General features: G+C 43.6%; 1 protein-coding gene across 6 annotated transcripts; it reads left to right on the forward strand.

Moving 5' to 3' along the window:
• The first annotated feature begins 337 nt into the window (after positions 1-337).
• Positions 338-9606, forward strand: LOC149153583 (uncharacterized). 6 transcript variants are annotated; one of them, XM_089439421.1, is made up of 15 exons: positions 338-962; positions 1096-1415; positions 1857-1914; positions 2036-2214; positions 2557-2598; positions 2713-3043; positions 3136-3856; positions 3955-4012; positions 4103-4195; positions 4385-4664; positions 4788-4890; positions 5002-5101; positions 5355-5792; positions 5907-8394; positions 8594-9606. In XM_089439421.1, the coding sequence occupies exons 1-15, from the start codon at positions 854-856 to the stop codon at positions 9025-9027; spliced, it is 5754 nt and encodes a 1917-aa protein (XP_089295547.1). In that variant the 5' UTR covers positions 338-853; the 3' UTR covers positions 9028-9606. The 6 variants fall into 6 exon arrangements, with proteins under 6 accessions (XP_089295547.1, XP_089295549.1, XP_089295550.1 ...); XM_089439423.1 differs by having other exon boundaries at positions 5005-5101; XM_089439424.1 differs by having other exon boundaries at positions 2039-2214.
• Positions 9607-10240: the final 634 nt, after the last annotated feature.

Raw genomic sequence — 10240 nt, forward strand, 5'->3', positions numbered from 1 at the left:
CCCAATCGCAGTACCTAACAAAGTTACGCACTCCCGCAGAACTCTTCTTCCCGTCTCATTTATATAATAACACAATGTGACCGAAAACAAAATGACACCGCCACGCCCCGTGCGACAAGTGGATGACACCTCGGAAAACGGGCAATCGTTCTCGGAAGTATGACGGATTTGCCGACGAGATGATCCTACGGCACACCGTCGCGCCACGGGGGGAGGGGGAGGATGAATCTTGACTGTCGAAGGTTGGAGGGCCCCCACCTGCCGGGCGGGCAAGTGACGGCATGACCCGGCAGGCATATCTGGAAACGAATCTGGGCCGTCGGAAGAAACTTTTGGGGGGAGTCCCAGTGGCTTTCTTGTGTGATAGCGGTGGGAAGGTGCGAGTGTGTATGTGTATGCGCAACAGCAGGGGAGGGAAGGACGTTGGTTCAGGAGTTTATTCCTCTCTGGGGACCGCGTGGGCTTTGCGAGAATCGCTTCCATTACCATTGATTTCTGCGTTAAAACGTCTGTAAACACATTCCGAATGTACTGAGATTCATCTCGGCACCTCGATTATCTCTCCGCGCCTGTTTTCTGAGCTGATAAACGTGGAGCCTGGTCTTTGGTGCTTGGTTTTTTCTTCACAGTTTGGGGCGGAGGATTACACGAATCGTGAATTTTGGCGCTGATCTGTTGTAGCCCGGAGATGTGTCCTGCAATTCTGCGGACGAATTATGACAAAATCGTGATGGAAAGTATGTGTTTCGGCATCGAAGCTTGCGGGCTTCGTCTGGAGGAATGAAATGGTGCAGTGATTGGAGTGGAGCAAGAATAAAGGATTGAAAATCGGCGTTGCGTGAGTTGATTTTCTATGGATAGAGGTCGAGAAAGCAGACGGGGAGGAGGTGCTTCAGGGACGGTATCTGGGCATCATGCCTCGTCTCGGCGGAGGCCTAGAAGCGGTTTCAAGGATTCAGCAGGTTGGGAGATTCGAGCTTTTTAGGAGTCACAGATCTTGGTTTTGGTGGTTTTGAATTGGGTATTGGGAGGGATTTCTAGTGTTTTTGGGGAATTTGATAGTGTTCTAACATGTTATTGATGGTGTTTTTGTAGTGGTCTGTGAGGAAGAGGAGGGATTGAATGAGTCCCCCGATTCAACTCGGCTTCGGGAAAGATCCAGTAGTAATAATAACAATATCAGTAACAGCAAGAAGGAGAGGAGTGGTTTGTCTTCAAGCCGGAATAAGAGAAAACGGCATGGATTGCACCATGAGCGCTTTCGTGGCAGCAGCAGAGACAGAGACAGAGATCACGATGGCGGAGATGAGAGCAGCGAAGAGAGCGCAGGGGACGAGGACGAGGATGAGGATGATGAGCCTCCTCGTCCTCCTCCGAATCCCAGAAGGGCCACCAAGTTCAAGTCCCAATGCAAGGTGAAACCAAAATTTAGGATCTTGGAATGCTCTGGCTATTATTGTTTCCGGGGAATGGAACGTGCAGGAATTGTGCTTGATTCAAGGCGTGCCCCTACTTCTGTTTATACGGACTTGTTTGTCTTTGTGCTTGGAAATAGATTTGGATTGATGTCATGGGTTTTGCTTGAATTTTGGGGTCATCAAATCTCCAATTTTATGAGTTATATAAGCTCTATGTTGGTGTTTGTGTGGATTTTATGGTAGTTGTATGTTGGTGTGTGTGGATTTAGAGCTTGTACTGGGATTTGGATTCTGCTAGATATCAAGTCAATCTGTCTCTGCTGATGCTGATGACCGTCTTGTTTGGGATTTTTATTTTAGATTTACCCTGGATTTAACGATTGATATTTCCCTGGATTCCTCTTTTCTGATTATGTTTGGAAATTTATGGTTTTGCAGGTCTCAGATGAAATGATTGGCGTTGGGCTTATTTCGGTTCCTCGGAAGGCGCGGTCAGGTGGACTCCTGGAATACATGCCTCCATCGGCTGGACTGATGGAAATTTAGATTAATTATTTTGATTTCTTCGGTCTAAAGATTCGATTTTTTGATATATGAAATCGATGTTGAATATGCAGCAGCCATGAAAAGGGCTCATGATTCATCTTCAGCAACAGCAACAACTATAACAGTAACAGCCGTCGCTTCGGATGGAGGCGGGCATCAGCGCCAGAAATCTCCTTCTCCTGCTCGTCCCAGCGTGATTCCTGCCTCCCCCTCTTCTTCAAATGCGTCGGTGAAGCCTGGAAGGAGAATGGTCCGTTCGCTGCCATTAAAGCCATTCCTTCATTAATTTTTTTATTGTGTTTCTCGAACCCCTGGTTGGCCATCATAGATCCCTATTGTCCCCTTCAAAATCCCCCTCATCTTCCTATGCCTGACATTCTTTCTTGAGTTTTCCTGGTCTGGATATCAATTTTAACAACTCTTTCAGCCTGTCGGGGCATTTTTATGGCTGGACATCATGTTTGCTGACAGCTGGTTCATCTGGGTGTGCTCAGTAGTATTTTTTCATTTGTTTCATAGGAGGATCCTTAACTTTCTGCTCTGAGAGGTGGTGATTTTGTGAATCTAACAGCCTTCTTGGAATTTCTTGCAGAAACTAATTGGAACGAAGCATCGACCGTCGAAAATAACAAAAGTACGTTGTCTGAAGAAGCTGCCATGGGCTTTTGGAGCAAAATGCATCTTTCCATCTCTTTTGCCCTCGAGTTATGTCAGTTTTGACTGATTTTTATTGCTAAACTGTATGCAGGTTTCCCACTCAATCTCGGAACGAGAAGTAGAAGTTGCTGAGGTACTTTTTGGACTCACAAGGCAATTACAGAATCACCATCATCATTCCTCTGTTGCAGCAGCAGAAAGCTATGCCAGTGCATCCAAGTCTGATGTGAAGGAGAGTTCAAACGATGCATCAGCAGCAGCTCATCCTGACATTTCCAGAGCCTCGTCTCCGATGACGCTTGCTCCCCCCTCGTCTTCTGTTGTTTCGCCGCCTCCTATTTCTAGTCCCGTTTCTCCCCCTTCCGCATCTCCTGCTATTTCATTACCCCAACAATCTACCTCAATTCCCGCAACAGCAATGGGTACAGTCCTTGTCCGTCCATGTCTTTGAAAATTGTTCACTTTTCATTATTAAGCTTGTTTTGGACGTTTCTAATATAGACGTATCGTGCAGCGCCCAAGAGGAAACGGCCTCGTCCTGTAAAGACCGAAGAAGCAAGCTCTGCAGTTGCCATGCGGCCTCCTGCATCTGTAGGAGGCGTCTCAGGCACTCACACAACGGTAAATGGTGCCTCTGCGACTAGAAATGATTGCGAACCATCTCAAGTTACAAAGATGGAAATCCATCCTGTGATGACGGAACCCAATGCAGCGTTTTCTGGCAAGGGAATCCCGCTTGTGGTTTGTACAGCTTCTGCATTAGCTTCAACTTGTGGGAATTTTAATCCAATTTCCAGTCCTCCGCCAATTTCCAATCAAAGCGATGCGCCAATAGTGAGCGAAAAGATAGTTGCAACCAATATTGCAGATTCCAAGCCAACAACAAGCGAGAAGATAGTAGAAGCTAACGTTCCGGATCTGAAAGTAACGTGTGAGAAGATATTAGGCAATAAAACTGCAGAGATGAAGATGACATGTGAGAAGACCGCAGGAGCTAAAAGTGCAGAGTTGAAATCTGTCGTAAATGAGAAGACTGTAGGAAATAACATAGCAGAATCTATGTCTACATCCACACCGTCAGCAGAGAAGAAACCATCTGATGTATCTGATAATTTGGAAAAGATGGCGCCTGAGGTCTCTGAAGCACCTGCTTATCAAAATGCAACAGAGGAAGTCGATACAGCGGCTTCATATTCACCTCTTGGTCCAGAGTTGAAAGCGGAGGCTGTGAAAATGTGAGAATTTCTGTACTGCTGGAAATATTTCTTTCATTGGGCTCAATTTACACAGTTTTGCTCTGCAGGGAACTAAGCTCCTTAATTTGTTTTGGCAGGCTCCAGTCTCCAAAGATTGAAAATACTTTTGAGGAGAAGTTCAAGATTGATCTTATGGTAGAAAAATTGCTTCAATTCAGTAAGATTTTGCTTTTGGTTTTTCTTGTCGGTAGTTTTGACAATTGTATAAATACTTTTTGGCCTCAGGCACCTCCAGGGAAGTCATTTCTTGATACGGAGGATGACAATGGACCTGATGCGGTTAGCAATGCTGTTTCTGAAGCACCAGAGAAAGGAACTGTAGGTTTCTATAATTTATGATGTCTTTTTATAAAAGATCATTATCAGTGGAAGAATGAATTTTAAGAACATATGATAAGTTCTCATGCACTGTGGTGGCTGTGATAAGGTCTAGCTTTTGAATTTTCACAAGATAAAATGTCTGTTTCTATAGTATACTGATGATTACCTTAATTTTCTTGTAAACAGGTGGAAATTACCAACATCTTAGAAGTCAAGGCTGTAGCAGTGAAGGAAGAACGAGAGCCAGAAAAGAGAGAGGACGTAAAATTAGAAGAATCAGAAAAGAAACACGACAAAAAAGACAATGGAGAAGAAAAAGTTTTGGAGAAGCATAATGTTAAAGAGAGAAATATTGATTCGCAATTAGAGGGTGAAAAATTGGAAAAGGATTCGAGTAATCCTTTAGCTCAGAAGCAGAGCAGAATATCAAAGAATGAATCAAGAGTAGAGAAGTCAGAAAAATCTGGTCAGAGGATTTCCTTCTCTAATTTTGTTTTGGCTCATAGTTCCGTTTAGTTTTGTTGCTGTCTCATTTCAGCTTGCAACTTATTCATAGAATGACTAATGTGGATCTGCTTTCTATTTTCAGCAATGGCGGCAATGGGGAATGCCAGTAGTTCTTCGAGTGTAGTTGCTTCTGTGCCCATACCCATGACAGTTGCAAGCTGGCCTGCCGGCCTACATGCTCTTGGGTATGAGCATTTGCTTTCAATGTCTATGCTATTGCACTCTTCTTAGATATGGTTTCTTTTTCCTGTTTTAATTAAAGCAAGTTGTCTTTTATATGAACTGAATTTTTCCAGCAGGTATTTTGGACCGGCTGCTGCTGCTAGTTGGCCCGGAGCTCCTTCTCTTCCAGGAGTAGTGCCCATGGAAGGGACCAGCACAACACCAGCATTGCAGGTACACTGAAAAGTTCTTCCTCAAGTAAAATGCAACAGGAAAAAATCCCTCTATTTTTATCTGCATAATTTGATTTATAACCTTCTTTGTAAAGAGAAACCATACAAAGCTGCCAGCGTAAGAGGTTATTCGTCCAGTACTCTTTTCACTGCCATGTGGGAATAAGCTAGTTTTTTCTCGTCTTCTTTGAATTTCCTTCCACATTGGACCAATTCAATATGACTTACGATGTGATTTATTTGGTTGGATGAAGCAGCCTGCATACATTTTGCCGCAACAATCTCGTCAAACCTGGAAACGTTGTGCCACCCATTCATACATAGCTCATTTTATAGAGTGCCAACAACGCATGGTTCACCATCCTTTTTGGCATGCTCCAAATTATGGCAATCCTGTGGCTGTCTATGGAGGCAAACCATACAATTTGAACATCCCTCTGCCACCTCCACCGGAGATTATTAATTTGGGCGGATCATTACCAGGACCTGTTTCTGTTGCAAGTACTGGAAATAGTGGGTCTATTGGCAGTAATTTGGATTCCTCGCAGGATAGAAACGTAGGCCCAGCATCTTTTGGTGCTTTTACAGGTCAAAATGGAAAAGTTAAAATTGCCCCTTCTTATATGGATGCTCGGAAGAAGCACCCGTCATACCAGCAGACAGCTCAGCAGTCAACTTCCACAATCATTCAGGTATAATTTTGTAATTTATTCTTGGCATGGTTCATTATCTGGCCTGGAAGCAACATCGCTAAACCCTACATTTTAACTTTTAATAAGCTTGTTTTCATGCACATTTGTTTTCAGCAAGGACCACCTGGTTTTGGATTTCCTAGCACACAGTCTGTAGCTGGAGGAGCAAATTCTAGCACTGCTTGCAGCACAGGAAATTCCAGCTCTTTAGGAAATGCAGCAGGATTAGGAACTGCCCCATCTGGTGGAACAGTAGGAGGTAATAGCAATTTAACAAGCATATGTACAGAACCTCAATACATGGCTATGATACAACAAAATGCCTATCCTTTCGGTATCAATACACCCGCACATTTTGGAACAGCATTCAATGGAAATTCCAATCATATTGGGCAGCAACAAGCAGCACAATTTTTCAACAGCCCTTTCTATGCAACACAATTGTTGCATGCACCACATCCCCAACCTCAACCTCAGCCTCAGCCTCAGTCTCAGCAACATGGCTCACAAAATCCTAGTACATCCAGTGGTTCATCATCGTCACAGAAGCATCAGCAGCACTTGCAAGGTTCATGCAACTTTTCTGCTCCACAAAAGCAACACCATCAGGGAACACCATCTCCATCTCCATCAAACTCTCAGCAGCACCACCATTTACCAGCGTCACAAGCTCGTCAAATTGAGCGGGAGGCCAACAATGGGGCAGATAGCCCCTCAACCGCTGACAGCAGAATCCCACTCATTCAGAAGAACTTTTACAGCCAGGGGTCACCGAGCAACTCAAATTTCAACGTTAACTCTTCACCTCTACTCGCTACTGGTGTACATCAAGAATTTACTTTTATGGCTGCTCTTGGAGCAAAACATAATGGCAAGCAACAGCAGCAGCAGCACTCAACCCCACAAATTCAGCATCAGAGTGCTCCAGGATACACTATTCAGCAGCATCATGGAAATGACCCAACGCTTCAAATGAACTTGAAAGCGCTTGAGGTTGCTGGCCAATCTCAAGCTCAGGCAATTGCTGCATTGAGTCGAAGCTCAGGGCTCTTGGGTTTTCCTTCTATGGCACAAGGTCATCCCATGTTACAGGGGATGCCCGATTCTGCAAGGCACCAGTTGGCAGCCCAGGCGCAGCAGAACGCAATTCAATCTGGTCCACAACAACAGCATTCCGGACAAATGCAGAGAACTCAAAGCACTAGTTCGGGTGAGGGAAGAATTGTCACAGATTCTATGAGCAATGCTGGAGGTAGGGGACGTGAAGAGGAACAAAAATCACCAATCAAGGGAGGACTCGGTCACTCAATGAAATCTTCTAGAATAGAGACTGAAAATTCTGCAAATACACATGGAGGATCCCTCATAGATGGTGGCCTTTCAACTTCTCTAGCTGCAAATAGCATTGAAAACATGGGAAGAACACTGAATATGATTACATCTGGTGCTAATGGAATCCGCCATTCTCATTCCACTGGCAGTTCTTCCCATAGCAATACTCAGCCGCCTTCCTCCCAGCAATTGAATCAAAATACAAAGCAGACTGTGGGTCGTGCAAAATCTGTGCCTAGCCCAAATATACCACAACCAGTAACTTCAGCACAGACCACTTTACCCAGTTATGGGGATCGAACTGGGAAGTTTCAAGCATCTCAAGCATCTCCACCTTTTACAGGCCAGAATCTGAAGCAGGGACAACAGTCTCATCAGTGGAAAATAACTCCTAGAACGGCATCAACTATGCCCACGGCTGCAGGTGCTCCATCTCAAGCTACCCTCGCTACAATGAAAAATTTTCCACAGCAGGGACGAAATCAACAGGGCAACGCTACTTTAGGGGCAAGTCTAGTTGCCCCATCTCAAGCTTCATTTGTTACAAAGAGTTCTGGACAACCACCAGTTAATCAACAGATTAATTCTGGCTCTATCATGGCTCCAAGGTTGCCTTCAGCAAATTCTGTGCCCGCATCAGTAGTTGGGTCACCTCCAGTTTCGAAGTCTGTGAGTACACCGACATTAAGGACTGCAACTGGGAGCAAAGGACCCATCTCACAACAGAAATCTATAGCGCCTGTCTCCAACAAAAAGTCATCCCCAGTGGGCAGCAGGAGCACACCATCTGTTTTGGGGCCTTCGCATATCTCTCAAAGCTCATCAGGAAAATCTACACAGCAGCAATTTCAGCAACAACCACAGCAGTCAGTCTCCCTAATGGCTTCTGGACAGCCAGTTGGATTAAAGAGCCAGCCATATCATATCAATCCACAGCAATTGCTTTTTACCCATAGTCCGTATCTGCAGCAGCAAGCAGTACAACAATCCCAGTTTTCACCTCAATCTGCTCATCAAGTATCGGGACTCCATCAGAAACAGCAAATGCAGGGGTCAAATTCCCCACAAACATCTTTCAGTAATCCTCATCTGCGTCAACAGCAGGAGCAACAGCAACAAATGCAGCCAGGTTCATCAACATCATCCAATTCCGGGACATTGTCGCTTGCCTCTCCAACATTAACGTTGGGTGGTGGCCCCACAAAGACTAATCCTGGTGGATCTCTTGGAGTCAATTTACATGCACAGTATAGTGGCCAACATCAGTCAGGTAGCCCACATGCAGTTCTACCTTCTCAATATACGAAAACATTTACAAATGTATCTGAAAATCCTGCAGAGCAAAAAAAGTTGTAGGTGAAACTCCTATTTAGTGATTTAGCAATCTATTGACATAGACCTTTCCAAGCGTGTGTCGTATATAGGTCTTTTTCTGATCAGCTACTGATTATTTGACTACTTTTGAGCAGATGTCTTGAATCAAGATCAGATAAATGGAGTTCAAATGTTACAAAATCCTGCTAATTTATGTACATCTGTTCAGAACAGAAACCCTTTCAATGCTTCTTCTCCTCAGGCATCTTCTATCCGTCTGTCTTCAGGAAGCCTGAAAAAGTCAGGAGGCAATATGGCAGAAGGGATGAGCAGTCCAGGTGGACTAAGCCTGTCTATGGCACTATCCTCTGGTGTTAGAACTCACAACAGTGGATTGGCATCCAGTGTAAATGCAATGCAACATGCAAAATCAACTTCTGTGAGTTCAACTGCTGTGCATTCTGGTCAAATGCCTCCAATTTCTATCCACCAGCCTTCAGTCCCATTAGCCGCAGGACCTATTAGCCCTGCAACTAGCACTCCACCTGGATTGCATGGGCAAGCTGCAACAAGTGTGGTGCAACCTTAATCTAACAACAGTCTCAGTTTTGAATCTTTGAGAACCTTCGCCATCCAGCTAACTTGTTGCTAGCAGTGTTCAGAGCTGCTGTGCAGGCACATGCATTTATGAAAAAGATGAACACCATCAGATCCAAGTTAATCTAGACCAGCCAGCAGTAAATTGCATTGCACAGGAGAATTGGCTTATTTGCATGTTTTCTTGTGATCTTAAAGGGTGCTCCATTAGACATTTGAAGCCCAATCTCCAGTATGTCGAGAACCTTTTCTTTTGTCATTTTGTATTATAGTCCCCTGTTAACATGTATTGAGACAGGCCTGTTCATGAAATGTAGATTCAAGTCCACGAATATATTTTCACCATTTCTGATGTATGAATGCTTTCCTCTTCTTACCACGGGTATATATGTTGGGCAGTTAACAATTGGCTATTGGGTTATTCTGGCCATTGATTTCAGAGGAGGCTAGGGTTTACCTTCAAAACCTAGAGTTCCATGAGTTTGGTCCAGCTTTTGTATATTACATTGACACGGAATCTCTCAAGCTGTCTGAAAGAATTCAAATATTTAATCTTTGGAATTTTATTTCATGGAGTGTAGTTATATGATCAACCAATTTTTTGTAGTTTCATATGGTTGGATGTTCCGAGTGAAGTTAAATTTGCAGAATTGTGAACGCTTGCATTGATTCTAGTAACTTTGGGACTAATTTAGAGAGATTTGAGTTTCATGTTTATCCCTAGTTCTGTGCTTGACTTGTGAACTGTGCAGTTTGCACATTGTTTTTAACAGCCTACCAGGTTATTATTCTCTTTTTCTTGGTATGGGAAACACGATTATTTTTCAGGAATTCTTCATCCATAAATAAGAGTATTTCTTTATGGCAGCGTATGTTTTGGCCTCACTGCTCATTTATGAAATAATTGAAAAACATTTGGACTTCTATTGAGAACGTATCGTTTTGATATTAAAAAACAAGGGATGGTCAAAACCCCTTCGTCGACTGGTGATTGCTTATATCATTTCATAATTACTTTGAAATGATAGAATATCTAGTCAGTATTTTGCCATTTTAGATAGTTACAGGTGGTTTTTGTTAATCTCTTTTCCCTTTTTGATGGTTACTTGATCTTAACTAATGCCATGATCTCTATGTCAAATTTATGTATATCTAAGTAATCATTTTTAGATATTTCATGGCCTACATGCAAATTCTGGCAAAGC

Source organism: Pinus tabuliformis, chromosome 9, assembly GCF_031772625.1.
Source record: "Pinus tabuliformis cultivar Carrire ecotype Pingquan chromosome 9, CPIR1, whole genome shotgun sequence".
NCBI classification, from domain to species: Eukaryota; Viridiplantae; Streptophyta; class Pinopsida; order Pinales; family Pinaceae; genus Pinus; species Pinus tabuliformis.

What these genes read in the sequence shown, in the direction of transcription:
- LOC149153583 (XM_089439421.1), top strand. Translation starts at nt 854, where the DNA reads ATGGATAGAGGTCGAGAAAGCAGACGGGGAGGAGGTGCTTCAGGGACG. An exon ending in AAGCACCAGAGAAAGGAACT is followed by an intron (nt 4,196 to 4,384) that starts GTAGGTTTCTAT and finishes TCTTGTAAACAG; the next exon opens with GTGGAAATTACCAACATCTT. An exon ending in CAACTTCCACAATCATTCAG is followed by an intron (nt 5,793 to 5,906) that starts GTATAATTTTGT and finishes ATTTGTTTTCAG; the next exon opens with CAAGGACCACCTGGTTTTGG.